A 16,496-nucleotide genomic window follows, 5' to 3' on the forward strand; every position below is an offset into this window, starting at 1 on the left:
TTATTGCTGAGTAGCATTCCCTTATATGAATACGTCACAGCTTATTCCTCTGTGGAAGGGCATCTGGGCTGTTTCCAGCTTTTGGCGGTTACAAATAAAGCTATGCTGAACACTGTTACATAAAGCTTTTCCTGGATTCATAGTCTCATTTCTCCAGGATAAAATTATTAGGAGTGGAATTACTGGTTTACAGGGTAGATATATGTTTAACTTTTTTAGAGAAACTGCCAAATTTTCCATAGTTGTGGCATTTCATGCATGTATGAGAGTTCTAGTTGCCCTATAACTATGCCAACGTTTGGTGCTGTCGTCGACAATTTTGTTTCAGCCATTCTAGTGGGAGGGCAGCGTGTCCTGATGAGGTTCAACTTGCATTTGTGCTTCCTTGGTGACCAGTAATTTTGAGCACTTCTGCATATTCTTCTTGGCCATTTGAATATATACACTTTTATGTGTTTCTTATTGAGCTGTACAGTTTCTTTATATAGTTTACATAAAAATCATTTGTCAGATATATGTGTGTGTGTTGCAAATATGTTTTCCCTGGCTGTGGCTTATCTATGCATTTTTTTCATGATGTCCTCTGATTACGCGATGTTTTAACTTTTTTTTTTTTTGAGATGTTTTAACTTTTAATGAAGTTAAATTTGTAAATTTTTTTCTTCTATGATTTGTGTCTTTTTCAATATGTTCTTCTTGGAGCTTTATAAATTTAACTTTTAACCTGAAGTCGTGAACCATCTAAATCGTGTGAGGGTGGTGCGTGTGTTTGGCGGGGGATAATCAAAGCTAACCTCACCTACACATATATCTAATTGTTACAGCATTACTTATTGAAGAGACAATTCTTCACCCACTGAATTGCTCTGAAGCCCTTGAAAGCAATTAAGTGTGAGTCCATTTGTGGATATTCATTAACCTGTGATCTATCCTTTCATAGTACCGCAGTGTGTTGATTACTGTGGTTTTATAAATCTGGAAGTCAGTATAGTATTCCAAATTTGTTCTTCATTATCAAGGTTGTTTGGGCTATTCCAGGTCCTCTGAAGTTCCACATATTTTAGAACCATCTTGTCATTTTGCACCAAAAAAAAAAAAAAAAAGCGCACACGCGAGAGAGAGAAGCCTGCATGGGTCTTGATTAGAATTGTACTGAATTTACAGATAATTTCAGGGAGCATTGATATGTTTATGAATATTGAGTCTTCCAATTAAAAAACATGGGGTATTCTCCATTTAGTTTGGTCTTCACTACTTTCTATAAGCAACTTTTTTTTTTTTAATTTATTTATTTTTGGCTGTGTTGGGTCTTCGTTGCTGCACGTGGGCTTTCTCTAGCTGTGGCAAGCGGGGGCTACTCTTCGTTGTGGTGCGCGGGCTTCTCATTGCGGTGGCTTCTCTTGTTGTGGAGCACGGGCTTTAGGCATGTGGGCTTCAGTAGTTGTGGCTTGCAGGCTGTAGAGTGCAGGCTCAGTAGTTGTGGCTTGTGGGCTGTAGAGTGCAGGCTCAGTAGTTGTGGCACACGGGCTGAGGTGCTCCGCGGCATGTGGGATCTTCCCGGACCAGGGCTCGAACCCATGTCCCCTACATTGGCAGGCAGATTCTTAACCACAGTGCCACCAGGGAAGCCCACAACGTTTTATTAATAGTTGTCAGTATAGAGGTCTTGAACATTTTGGTTAAAATTATCCTTGGGCTTCCCTGGTGGCACAGTGGTTGAGAATCTGCCTGCCAATGCAGGGCACACAGGTTCGAGCCCTGGTCTGGGAAGATCCCACATGCCGCGGAGCAACTAGGCCTGTGAGCCACAATTACTGAGCCTGCGCGTCTGGAGCCTGTGCTCCGCAACAAGAGAGGCTGCAATGGTGAGAGGCCCGCGCACCGCGATGAAGAGGGGCCCCCACTTGCCGCAACTGGAGAAAGCCCTCGCACAGAAACGAAGACCCAACACAGCCAAAAAAAAAAAAAAAAAAAAAAAGTTAAAATTATCCTTAAGAATCCTCATGCACCACTGGTGGGAATTTAAAATGGTAGAACTACTTCGAAAAACAGTTTTGGCAGTTTCTTAAAAAGTTAAACATACAATTAATATTTGACTGAGCCATTCCACTCCTAAATATCTATCTAAGGGAAGCTAAAACACAAGTCCACATGAAGATCTGCACATAAATGTTCAAAGCAGCACTATTCACAATAGCCAAGCAGTGAAAAAAACCCCAGTATCCATCACCTAGTTAATGTATAAACAGAACGTGGTAGACCCATAAATGGAAAACCATTCGGTAATAAAAAGGAATGAAATATTGATAAAAGCTATAATGTGGATGAACCTCAAAAACATAACGCTAAGTGAAAATACCTGATGTAAAAGATCATATATTTTGATTGCATTTATATTTCTTTTTCCTTTGGTTGCTCTCAATCTTTTCTCTTTGCTTTATAGCAACTGGTATATGTTATACCTTGGTGTGTTTTTATTCATATTTATCCTGCTTAGGGTTCTCTGCACTTCGTGGATCTGTGTAGTGGTGTTTTTTGTTAATTTTAGAAATGTTCGTCGTTATTTCTTCAAGTACTTCTTCTATCCTACACTTTCTCTCTTCTCATTCTGCAATTCCAATAACATGTTAAACTGTTTTATCTCATCTTGCAGATCTCACATGCAATGTTCCTTTTACTCTTCATCTTTTTTTTTCTCTTTGCATGTTTGGATACTTCTTATTAATTTGTCTTCGAGTTCTCTTACTATTTCCTCTATGGTGTACAATCTGTTAATAAGCCCACTGAAATAATTATTCATCTCTGACATTGTAATTTTTCAATTCTAGCATTTCCACTTGGCTCTTTTTTAAGAGTTCTCTTGGCTAGATTCTTATTTGTTCACTCATGCTGTCCACCTTTCGCACAATATCCTTTAGCATACTGAACGAACCAATTTTAAGACCCTGTCTGACAATTCTAATAGCTGGGCTGTTTCTCTTGACTATTTTTTCTCTTGACTCTGGGTTATATTTTCTTATTGCATAATTTTTATTCATAATTGAATGCTGGATGTTTATGAAAAAGGAGAGAGAGAGAGAGAGAGTTAGATAAATAAGATTTATATCTGTAAAGGACATCTCTCTTCTTCTGTCCGGCTGTTGGTTGCCTATTAATTTTCTATTTCTGCTGTCACAGATGACCACAAACGTAGCAACTTAAGCAGCACACACTTTATAATGCTATAGTTCTATAGGACAGAAGTTGCACACAGGTCTTCCTGGGTTAAATCAAGGTATTGGCGGGCCCACATTCCCTTCTGGAGGCTCTAGGGGAGAATCTGTTTTCTTACCCATCTTGGCTTCTGAAGGCAGCCCACATTCTTCGGCTTATGGCCCTCATCCTTCATCTTCAAAGTCAGCTACATTGCATCTTTCTGTACCTTTCTTCCATAGCCACCTCTTCCTCTGACACTTCTGCCTTCCTCCCACCTTCATTTTTAAAGACCCTTGTGATTACAATGGGCCCACTCAAAAAAGAACCTGAAGGTTCTTAACTTAATCATACCTGCAAGTCCCTTCTGCCATGTAAGAGAACACATCCACAGGTTTGGAAGATTAGGCTATGGATATTTTTGAGAGCCATTATTCTGCCTACCAAAGTTGCTACAGGCCAAGATATCAGCATGTACAGGCCACAGTCTTCTCCTGTAACTTCACAGTTTTAAGTTTGCAAGCTCCTTTAATCATACTGGGATTAATTTTAGATAGGAAAAAGTTATTGCAACACATTCCTGAAATGCTAAAACATTTTCTTCCAAATTGTTCAAAAATACCTTACTCCAAAGGGAAATCTCAAGTTTTCTGTTAGGAGAAGTTGAAATTACAAATTCAAATGGAAGAAAATTATAACTTCAAGCATTTCAGAATACACGAGACACACTCCCATCTGAGGGCTTTTGCACAGACCACTGCTCCCACAGATATACTCTTAGGCAAACTCTTTTACCTCCTTCAAGTCTTAAATCATCTTCTCAGAAGGCTGAAAACGACTGCCATATTTAAACATGACCACCACTAGAACTTAAGCTCCACAGGGGCACATTCTTTATCCCTTTTTGTTCACTGGTACTTATCAAGCACCTAGGATGGTTGCTGGCACACAGTAGGTACTCAATAGTTTGCTGAATGAATGAATGGAAGACATGCCAATGATTTATTTATTGGGGAAACAAATATTTACTTAGCAATTATCTGCTAGGCACTCTGAAAAGTGCTTTATATATAATATCTCATTTACATAGTACTTACTAGTCAAGAAGAGTAGTTCTCAACCTTGGTTGCTCATAAAAATTAACTGTAGAGTTTAAAAATTTTCAGATCCAAAGACTCAGATTAAAAACAATAAATAGGAGATTGGCTTGGGCACCTACTTTTTTTTTTTTTTTTTTTTTTAACGCTGTATAAGTGACTCTTCCATACAGCCCAAGTTGAAGGAGGGCTACCTGCATTTTCACATTAGACATTCAATGGTATCAGACTTCTTTTTAGAACAGATGTAGGATTCTTGAATGTTATCAATTGAAGTGAAAAACACAGACAGGTCACTTCTCTGATTGGCACTACACTAGGTACTGGGGATCAAAGGATAAATACAAGAGGGTTTCTGCCAGTGAGGGCCTCTCTGTATAAAAAGGAGAGAGATTCTCAAGTCCAGCAGGGTACTAGTGGCCAACAGAGGCAAGCATACAGTATTGTGGAAACACAGAAGACTGGCTGAGTACTTAGTAAACATGGGAGGGGATGTGAGGGGCAGAGAGAACATCACAGAAGCTTGTGGGATGAGGTAACTACCGAGTCAAGGAACCTTTGTTCTGCTGCAAGCAATCTGGCAGGCACTAAAATGTAAAGAAAAGCAAATTATCCTGTTTGCACCATTGTGGAAAAGTCTAAAAAACACTGCGTGTAATTTTTATAGACATGTGCCGAGTAACTGCAATGTCTTTAAAAGGTGTAAATGAAGAAAATGATTGAAGGAGCCAGGAAGAATCTAACGAGATTAAATTTACTCTCATATTTATGCCTTGAGATCTACTTTGTGTGTAACTGAGCAAATTATAAATGAGTCATGACTGAACAATTCAATATAAGGTTAGACTGTATGAGTGGGTGACTTGACATGAGATTAGAGAAAGATCAGGGCCAGATCAACACAGGCCCTGCTACTGTAATGGCTTCTAATAGAAGGGAGAGTCCTGTTATTAATCCTTAGATCTGCACTATTTAAAAGTGAACTGCTAGCACTCACCATCTGTTATACTTGGTAGGATTACAAACTGCAAAGGCTGAGCACCAACCACCCTCCCCTTCAGCAATTCCCTTGTTTTTCAATTTGCCATATACGCTTTCCATCCCTCTGTAATCACATTTTCCTTGATCATAAATGTCAAATAATCCAAGGGGCAATCACTGTCCTGGAGAACCACAAAAAGACACCCACCCCCCGCCTGGAGTTGTGTAACACGTGGAATGTAACACACTATCTTTCCAAAATTCAAAAATTCTACATCTAAGACACTTACAGCCCCAAGGCTTTTAGATAAAATATTATAGAATTTTAATGATAGCTAATGATAGCATATACAAAGTGCCAGGTGCTTTCCACATATTGAATATTAACTCATTTAGCATGACAACAACCTAAGAGGTGGTTACTATTATCATCATCCCCACTTTACAGATGAGCAACCTGAAGCACAGGCAGAGTAACTTGACCGCAGCTGCACTGTCAGCAAGTGGCAGAGCTGTGATGTGAACCCAGGCCTTCCCGCCCTTCACTCTCCTTTAACCAAGTCTGGATCCAGCTTTAAGTGAGGTGCTGTTTTATCTACATTACTTTGGCCAAGCTGATATGCATAGGTTGTTTTTTTTCCCCCATATCTAAAGTGCCATATTACTTTCCCTGAACTTTGCCAGAAACTGCTTATTCTTTTTAAAGAGGTCTTAAATATATTTACACTGTCAAACACTCGTTATATACTAAGTTCAGGCACTTATTGTGCAAATATTGGGTCAAAGGTTACAAACACTTTCAAGGGTCTTGATGGACACTTGTAAATTACTTTCCAAAAGAGCACATCCCTGGCTTCCCTGGTGGCACAGTGGTTGAGAGTCTGCCTGCTAATGCAGGGGACACAGGTTTGAGCCCTGGTCTGGGAAGATCCCACATGCCACGGAGCAACTGGGCCCGTGAGCCACAACTGCTGAGCCTGCGCGTCTGGAGCCTGTGCTCCGCAACGAGAGAGGCCGCGACAGTGAGAGGCCCGCGCACCTCGATGAAGAGTGGCCCCCGCTTGCCACAACTAGAGAAAGCCCTCGCACAGAAACGAAGACCCAACGCAGCCAAAAATAAAATAAATAAATAATAATTAAAAAAAAAAAAAAGAGCACATCCCTTCATGATGTCAAATAAAAGGGAAAAACACCATCCACATCATGTGCAAATTATTTCTGCTTCTAGAGTTGTGAGTCCAGTAAATGAGGTTTGACTAGATTCTGAGAAATTCAAGCACACTGACGTTTTCTACTATAAATCATTCTTCACAAGTAACTTCAAGCTTTGACCTCAAGTCTGTGCTTCCAAACATCTTAGAACTCTAAACAATCTAAATTAAATGAAGCCTTCAATAAGTTTTTACTTCACAAATGGGGAATCAAAATGGCACGTATAATTTTATGCAGGTTGTTTCTTTGTTGAGATTTTATTGACTGGAGTCTTTCTCAGGAAAAGACTGTACAGGTTGCTAGATGGGAAAACTAAACCGATAAGAACAGGTTACATAGAGAGGCAGTACAGCAGAGGGCTTAGACTGCCCGCATTCAATGCCAGCCCCAGCATTTACTCTCCAGTAACCTTAGGGAAATTCCATAATCTTTGTGCCTCAATTTCCTCATCTATAAAATGGGATGATAATAATAGTAACCTACTTATAAGGCTGTAAAATGCTTAGAACAGCGTGCGGCACCCAGTACGTTATCTTTGCAAGTTTACTGAACTTCTACTATGTACATTACATCTGCTATCTCATTTAATCACAATCTCACAAGTCAAATATTCTTGCCGTCATTTGAAGACTCGAAGAAGTAACCTGGCCAAAATAATACAGGTAAGGAAGCGACGCAGCTGGGATTCAAATCCAGGTTTGTGTGGTTTCACAGCCCACAAGTCTTTTTAACTAAATCATGTGACTAACTGTAAGAGTCAAGAATCATACAAAAGTTCTATCATTTTCTTTCACTAAAAAGAGGGCAGAATTCGTCAGGAAAATTATTCTAAAACTAATAAAAATGCGTTTCAAGAATGTATGAAACATGGGGAAAGAAAACACGGGAGATTCACCAAGTAGATCCTTATCTAACAGAACTTAAAATTCTATAGTGAAGATTTTAAACTGGTGGTGTGATAACCAACAAACCCACTTTTTAGAAAGCCTGTCGCACAATCTACAACTTGGTGAGGAGCCTCGTCTCCGGGAACGCTCATTCTACTCCCCACAGCATCTGTCACCGCCATGAGCGGGTGATCGTAAGCACCACTGTCATCGTCTTGATGCTATGAAGCAGATGGCAGTGCTAAACCCAAACGATGTAGTACATCTCCCCGGTGGACGCCGCTTTCACAGACTCCCATTACTCCACACTCCTCAGTGATCAATGTCACGTGTTCTCAAGAACATGAACGAGTGAACTGACAGTGGCAATTGATTTACTGCCATTAGCACGCCTTTGCCCTGCTGCTGTTTCATCCACTTGTGGAGATCATGTCTGAAGATTCCACGTGGCCACTTCAGGCGTTCTGGTATTCTCTGTATTTGTAGGGACTTCCCCCCCACCCCCAACTTAGTTGCTTTCAGGTTAAGCAAAAGAACTTGATCTTAAAGAGAACTGGATATGAGGCCTGACTGCTACTTATTAGCTATGTGACTTTGGTCAAGCTCAAACTCTCTGAGCATTAGTTTCCTTATTTGTAAAACTAAAAACTGATAATCTTACAGATGTTTTTGGGAATTAAATAAAATGATAGGCATGAGAGCATTTAATATAGTAACTAACACTTGATAAGCACTCAATAGATATCTCACTCCTTCAAAATTTGTTAATGAATCTTGAAAAAAAAAAAAAGTGCTGAAGGCAGCGTTTGCCCAACTTCAGCCCTTCATGGACCACTTTCGGGACTTTTCCCATCCATGTCCACCACTCATCCTGTTAGTGACTTCATATTACTCTCTATATTGATTTTATTTTAACTTAAACTTACTGTAATTTATTTATAGCAATACTATTCATAAAATCATGTGCTTGATATGGTAATTACACTTTTCCAGTAACTTTAAAATCTAATTGTTAAAACTGTAAAAAAAAGTCTGCCGTGTACCACCTGAAATCATGTTGTGAAACATCAGTGATAGGTGTACAACTCTTTGAGAAGCACGATAACAGTAGAAAGAAAATGGACGGAGATGAGTAAGGTCACTAAGTGTGTAACTCAGACCACTTACTAAACCTCTCTCTGTGTCTCAGTTTTCTCAAGAAAAAAATGGGGATGAGAATATCCACCTTTTAAAGTTAAAATTAAGACCAGAGGGGGATAATACATGCTCGTGTGCACGTGCGCTCAAACATACACACAGAGACATGTGCACACACACACACTTATCTTGATACAACCAATGCTGCAGTAGATGTGGTCAATGCATAGTAATTATTATTAACAGCAATACTTATACATGTTAAAACTTTGGCCCTTGGGCTTTTCCCTCCCTTTTCCCTTTTAGGTTGTAGCTTCATTTTCACTATAGCCATCTCTCCTTGTTTTTCTTACCATATGGCCCTTGACTGAGAATTTAGATATTTACAGTTTTACAGTATAATCTGGGTTGGTGTCTCTGTTATTTGGTCAATGTCTATATAATACTGTGTTAGAAGTATCTGTCTGCCAATAGCTATACGGCTTAGTTTGTGCTAAGAGGCTCCTTCAGTACTTGTGCTGCAAGTAGCCAAAAACCCAGGCTAGGTAAAAGTATATTTCACAAAAATTCTGCAAGGCATGGTTAATCCAGGCCAAACCATTACTGCTTTTAAAAATCCAAAACAGCCAACCCTGATACAACACAGAAATATCTTCCAAAAGACAGTTTTACTGATGTTTAAATGTTACATCCTAAACTAAACAACAGGTCATCATTTCCAAAGTGAAAATTCCAAACTATATTCAGACCTCTACAAGTCAGCTTTTGAGAAGACATTACTGCACATACAATGCTAAAGCTGCCAATAGAAGCAACAGCAAACTAGACAGCTGGGCACACGGCAACACTAATTTTTGTCTCATTGCCTTCCTTGGAATTGGCATCTGAAAACACACCAAGAGTATTCGTAGCTTCTGACAGCTTCCATTACTCTGCCTATTTGCATAAAGGGGCTGAGGTGTTGTTTTGTCACAAAAACAAGTCAATGATTTTATATTTAAACTTTTTTCTTAGCTGGATAATGGTTTTTAGAGTCAGACAAAAACCTAAGCTTCAGTACTCTTCAGCAGCGTACTCTTGGGAAAGTTGCTAAACATCATATCTTCAACTTCTGTACATGGAAAAGCTTAGCACGTAGGGCCACTGTGAAAACTGGAGATAATGTATAGAAAGGACGCAGATGGCTGAGTGCTAGACTTAACAGGCTCTCCAAAACTAGCAGCTATTATTTCTAATTCCCTTTTCCAGTATTTCTAAGTGTTTTCAGGAAAATCATAGAGATTCTGGAGGATGAAAGGAAACAGGTACTCAAAAGTACTGTCAAGCCACGAAGTGCTATGGGAAATTAGCAGGTCAACATTAAACCCGCCAGAAAATAAACTTTTTATTACAGAGTCATCCACTTATGCTCAGGGGGTTATTAGTACTTTTTGGAAACCCTTTTTGTTCTACCTTCTTTATGATTGATCATCAGGGGAATCAAATATCTCCTTGGAGAATTTACAATTATTCAGAAACACAGATTAAAATATTGTGAAATTTGAATAAAAGTTGTACATAAGGTACAAAAACATAGTGAAATGATTATTACAGTCAAGATAATTAACAGACTTTCTCACAGTTACCATTTTCTCGTGTGATGAGAGCACCTGAAATTTACTCTTAGCAAATTTCCAGAACTCAATACTGTATTATTAAGTATAGTCATCATGCTATACAATTGCGACTGTTATTAGGATTATAAATAAGATATCAGAAGAGAACTAATTCCACTTAGTTTAGAATGAAACAGATACATTTACAAAGGGTTTCCAGGAGTCAGACTATGATTTCTGTGAAGGCTCTAGTCATGTCAGGGCAGGTGCAGGTCCCTGAGGGCTGAGGCCATTCATCACCTGCTCTTTTTTAATTCACCACAGCTACTCCAGAGCGGTGTGTCCATAGGAATTAATCAATAACTATTTCTGAGCCAATGTATATTAGAATAACTCCAGTATTGTAAAGAATAGTTCACATTTCTCTTCACAGTAATAGATGACAGCTTGTTACTCATTAAATGTGTGAAGTTAGATAAACAATGCTTTGTTTTACATTTTGTTTTACGCTATGGAGGCCATCACAAACATCGATGGGGAAACGTAGCTGAACTATGCTGAATTTTCTATTTTCTATGTAGGGACTCTCACTTGTACTCTAATTTTCCTTTTGGGTATTTGAAAATTAGGAGAAAAAATTCCTAATTTGTAAGACCTCCGGAGAGAAACTTTTTCTGCAACAAAACAGTGTTGTAAAATGATTACGGTGCGTGAAGTGTAGAAGTCATAGCTGCGAGAGGCCTTTCACACACAGGTGGCGACGCTGGTGGCAGCCGTGGCCCCGTCTCGCTCTATCCTGCTTCCAAGTGCCCACCCTTGGGAAGGCTATGGCTGCTCACCGGCTCAGGCCGGCGTACGGCTGACATCCATACGGAGCATCCGCAGGTGCCCTCTCGCCCTTCTCATTCTCCCTGGTCCTTGCAGATTTACCAGCACCTGCTTCTCGCGGCCATCCCGGTGCAAAATGGGATGCAGAAGAAATTCAGAGCTGCGGGCGAGGGCGGGCACTGGGGCACCCTCAGTGCTACGCTAACCACCTGGTGGAATGCGGAACTACGCCGGGGAAGGTCTCATTTAGTCCCTCACAGAGAAGACGCGGGGCAGCCTGCCTACCTCCACGCGGCTCACTCGGGCTGTGGGCTTTCCTGTCTCGTTCACCCTTCAGGTCAATCCTCCAAAGAAAAAACCAGGTTACACATTTTACAAATGGAGGCTTAGAGAGGTGAAATAACTTGCCCACAGTCACATAACCAGAAAGCGTTGAAGTGGGACCTAAACCCAGCTCCGTCAGACTCTTACACCGTGGCCTGGGTCTGCAGACGTTTCTGATAACACATCTGCATCAGAAAGAAATGGTTTTTGAGCTTGTAACTGAAACTATTTATGGGTAACATGTGTGCTATAGTAGTAGTAACGTGTGGTGCCCTGACCCTGAGACACAGCTCCTCTGCGCTGGTGCCAGAGACACCACCGTCTTTTAACTCTGCGCTGTCCAAGGGAAATTTGTAACTTCGAGTTTTCTAGTAGTCATGTTTAAACAAAAAGTAAAAAGAAACAGGTGATGTTGATGTTGATCGTGTCTTTATTTCGCATGCTTTATTTACTCCACACCGCCTTTGGAATCGGGTATGTGCCTGACACCCCCAACACATCCCCCTTTGGACTAGACACCTTTCAAGCGTTCAACAGGCACGTGTGCTGGAGGCTGCCAGGGTGGACAGTGTGGTCCTAATAACTTCTGCTCTGTGCTCTTTCCACTACGTCTTGACGTGTCAAAGAACATTTTCAGAACAGCTTGTAATCTAAAAGGAGACCAAGTAAAGAATTCTGCAGTAACGCTGAACTATATAACTACAGCACAGACTGTACTTTCAAATTCTGAATTGAGAGAATTATTGAAGTTTGAAATAAATTTTATAGAACCTGGAGTGTAAAAACCAAGAAATTTTAGACCCCAGAATATCAAGTGTTACATGGTATTATCTGTTAGTGGGTACTAGGTTGTTTGCTCCTTGAAAGTAGTGGCCGTGAATGTTCTTGGCTGAAAGGATCTCATGTAAAATTGGAAAAACTAAGTTCTTAATTTCATTCGTCTTAGCCCGCAACATTAATATGCAGGATAAATGAAATTCTTAGGTTTGATTAAGGCATTCCACAGTCTGATATGGCAACAGTTCCAGTTCAGATGAAAGCATGATTCCTAAGGGATTTAAACGCATCACAAAATATCAGATTTTTGAATATTGTATATGGAAAATATTAATTGGAACCAGTTTCAGTAACTGAAATCAAAACCATGACAAAAGGAGAGCTGAAAGGCAATGGAAGTACAAACGAGGATGCTTGGGGCCAATGTGGATCTACCACTGCTCAGCCTCGTGAGTTTGGATAAGCGATTTAACCTCTCTGAACCTGTATGCAAGGGAGTGACATGTTTAGACTTGAATTTTGCAATAGCTCAGGGCATGCTGAGAGGGGAAAGAGAATCTATGTGAAGCCCATGGTATAGTACACCAAGCACACAGCCAACATTCACTATTGAAGATGATAGTGATGGTGATTTCCTGGTCAACACCCACTACTCAATCCTGGGGATGATTTCAAAATCTGCTCTCCTAACTGGTTTATACTAGATTTCTAATTATGAGATACATGGTGTTGTACTTAAACCAATGCTATAATATGTGCATGTTATGGGCTGAACTGTGTTTCCCCCCAAATCATATGTTGAAGCCCTGACCCCCAGCACCTTATAATGTGTATTTGGAGACAATCGATCGTCTTTAAAGAGGTGATTAAGTTAAAATGGGGCCTTTTGTGGGCCCTAGTCCAATCTGACTGCTGTCATAACAAGGAAGGAAATTTGGACACAAAGAGAAAGCAGGGATGCACGTGCACAGAGGACACAGTGAGAAGGCGGCCAGCTGCAAGTCAAGGAGAGGGGCCTCAGAAGAAACCAGATCTGCCAACGCCTTGATCTTGGACCTCCAGCCTCTGTAACCTTGAGAAAACAAATTTCTGTTGCTTTAAATACTGTCTGTGGTATTTTGTTACGGTAACTCTAGCAAACTAATACAGCACCTGGAACCATTCTTCACGCTGCTCCATAATATAGCTGCTTCATTGTGATTTACAGTAGACGGTGAAGAGGAAGACAGACAGACAGACAGACAGACCAAGGTGCTCAGTCGGGCCCCTTCGCTTGTAAGTTGCATGATCTTAGGCAAGTTTCCTAATTTTTGTAAACCAGTTTTTCTTCTTTAAAAGGACTGATGCTTATTTCACAGGTTATGAGGATTAAATGAATATTAAGAATAACCGACCAACAGTGACTTCTGCACTTGCCAACGTGTGGAATTCTCATACAATTCTCTGTAACTCCTTCAGGTAGCACTGAAAAGATCACTTCCGGGCAGGTGGGCTGGCTGTCATGAAAGGTGTTTCTTTTACGTGAGTCTTCCTGACATTTAAAGGGCTTATAATTCGGAACGTGCCAGCCTCCTAATGGGTCTCTGCCTCCAGGCTCGCCATCTGCCAATCTGGCCTCTCTACTGCCTTCTAATTCATTTCTCCGAATCCAGGTGTGAACACACCACTCCCTTGCCTGCACCTCGTCGCTGGCTCCCCGCTGCTGCCCACGGTCCGGGGCCTGCACCCTGAGACTGCGGAGGATGCGGTCACTCCCTCCCCTGCCTCATCTGTCCCGTGCACCACGCCCTCCAGCTCAGGCAGCACGTCTTGTGTCAGGCTCTGTGCCTTGCTCTGGCTTTGGGAAATGTCCTTCCCTGTTTGTACCCTGGTGACCCCTACTTCTCCTTCACTTTCTCAGTGAAGTGTCCCCAGTGTTCCCAACCAGACTTGAGCACTGTCTTTTTATGGAAATACTGTGTTTTTCCTCAGACTCTCATGTGATTACCATATTACATTGCTTTTAAATATTTGTATTTCATTCTAGCCTGTGAACTTCCCAAGGAGAGGGTCTCTGTCTCAACAATCTCTGTAATCCAACATCGAGCACAGTGCCTACGTTTAATGCACGTAGTGGACATTTAATACATGTTGGCTGAATGAATAAATGACCAAAGGAACGAATGCTTGTGATCAATCACACTAATATGTTATCACCGCTTAAAGTGGGAAGACTACAAGCTTTCAAAGCCTGGTTCACATTCTGGGTTAGTTATTTACTTCTCTGAGCCTCAGTTTCATCATCTGTAAAACAGGCACATTAACTCCTGCTGTTGCTGTTCAGATTAAATGAGACGTGTGAGTCTTTAAAGGATTGCACTCCATGTGTGATTTCGGGCTAATTACTTAATCTTATGCTCTGTGCTCCTTCCCTTCATCTGTATAACGGGAACAGCCCCACATACTTCGTGACATTGCCGGGACACCTATACAAGGTGAGACACGTAAAGTCCTGTCTAGCGTCCACTGTGTGCCAGTCACCCCCGGGCGTGCCAAAACCCGCAAGGACGCAAACACCATGCACAAGGCTTCCCGTAAAGAAGACCAGTTGGGGGTCAAAGTTTAAAGGCTACTTAATTGTTAGAAATTATATAAGTAAAAAATCTGGTACGAACAAAAAGAGAAAAAATTATATCCCTGTCAACCTCAGTACCAGGGTGCCTGTCTGTTCAAAGCTTGCCTGGCCCCGTATGAGTTCAAAAGTGAATTTATGCTTCATCGAAATAACCATGTAGTCCATATTTATTTATGCTCATAAAGCCAGTATTTTGGTTTGCGTATGTCTGTCTTTGTCTACCACTTAGAATTTTAAACATAAAGCAAGAGGTTTCTAGGCATTTAGGAAAACATTCTGAACAGAACACGGATTTCATATATCAATGGACATCAAGGTCTACTATCAGAAGACGTAACTATGAAGCTGTGTTTCCCTCTAATAACACTCATTTCTAAGTCAACACTTCCTTAGAAAATGAATTAGAACTCACTCATTTTTCTCTAATAGGAATTTGAAGTTGTTAGAAAACAGGAGCACTGCTGCTAAGAAACAGAAATGATCTATGAACACTGAAAAAAACGTTTGTCACTTCCATCCCCAGGCACTGACAATGTGGGATATTTACACATTTCTGATATGACTTTGGGCCTTAGGACTTGAAGAGCCACAGACTTGGTAGACACTGTTCTTCCTTAGAATATACTGAATGCTTAAGTTAAATTTTTAGAGCAAATAAAATTTCAAATTTTATTTTCCAAGACTCATTGCTTTAGCACTACAGTAAAGTTGAGAGCAATACATGCTATTCGGCAGGACAGATAGTGCTTCTCCAGTTAAAACAAACAAAAACCAAGCAGGCCGAGTCAAATCACCGTCACTGGCCAATCATCATCCTGCTCCCAGAGTACAGCAAATGCGGAAGGGCACAAGTGTCTGCTATGGGGTCTGGTCATGAAGATTGACTCTTACCTTTGGGCTGGGGCGCTATAGCTGTTATCATAGGAATCATAACTCTGTTCATCATAAGCAGTGCCATATCCATCATCGTAGTCCTAAAATATAACAGGAGAAGTACAAAAAAGTTCAGAGAAATTTCTGGAAAGGAAGACGCATTCTGCTTTTAGTGAATTAATTCAGCTACCATTTAACTATATATCTAATTATAATGTAAGGAAAAATATAAAAGTGACATCAGTGAAAATGATAGAGTAAGAACCTCCAAAAATTCTCCTGAAAAAGCAAAGAGAAACTGGCAAAAATTGTTAGACTCAACATTTTTAGATCCCTGGAAATTAACCAAAGGCTTGCAGAGATCTAGGGAGCATTTATTTTTAAAAAATTGGCTGCACCTTGGAATGAGGGGTGAGCTCGGTCCTATTCCCACCCCTCACCCCCAGCTCTGCAGGAGCCGCAATCCAGCAAGGAGGAAACCAGCAGGCTGGAGGTCACTGGAGGGGGCAGGGCAGGGTGGAGGCTTTCAAAACCCCATTCCCAGAGGATTGCCTTTATTTGACCTGACTGGGTGCACAAAGCCTTTTCCCTCAGGGTATTTGAAGAAAATAATCAGAGGCAACTGTTTATGAGTTTAGCTGCTTGAAGTGGTGGAGAAGAACTGGCGCAAATAACAGGCTGACCAAAAAGCTTACAAGGAAAAGTGGGGGAATGAGATGTCCATAGGAGCTCTGCAAAGTTCTGACATATTTCTGGAATCTCAAAGACTACAGTGTCATGTACTTGCCCAGGACAGACCTGATAAGACCCTGAGCTCTCTCCTCTGGCTGACCTTGAGGTTCAGTATAAGAAGGAAAGTCAAGGCTAAGCCAGAGTTAGCTGTAAACTGATTGGCTCAGTGTTGAAGACAAGCTCCAACAGGTACCCACAGCCTCTTGGTAGACTACAGACTTAATTTCCAAGCATTTGACAAAAATCT

At 40.8% G+C, this 16,496-nt stretch overlaps 1 protein-coding gene across 4 annotated transcripts in view; it reads right to left on the reverse strand.

Annotated features, from left to right (window-relative positions):
• KHDRBS3 (KH RNA binding domain containing, signal transduction associated 3) overlaps positions 1–16,496 on the reverse strand; it is a 167,225-nt gene that overhangs the window by 23,406 nt on the left and 127,323 nt on the right. For all 4 annotated transcript variants that reach the window (XR_005017089.1, XM_036830888.1, XM_036830887.1 and 1 more), the window contains exon 7: positions 15,536–15,618. Coding sequence is in view for 3 of the 4 variants with exons in the window: in XM_036830888.1 (XP_036686783.1) it covers positions 15,536–15,618 (83 nt within the window). In the remaining variant the exon portion in view is untranslated. The remainder of the gene's footprint in view (positions 1–15,535; positions 15,619–16,496) is intronic.

This window comes from Balaenoptera musculus, chromosome 17 (assembly GCF_009873245.2).
Source record: "Balaenoptera musculus isolate JJ_BM4_2016_0621 chromosome 17, mBalMus1.pri.v3, whole genome shotgun sequence".
Lineage (NCBI taxonomy): Eukaryota > Metazoa > Chordata > Mammalia > Artiodactyla > Balaenopteridae > Balaenoptera > Balaenoptera musculus.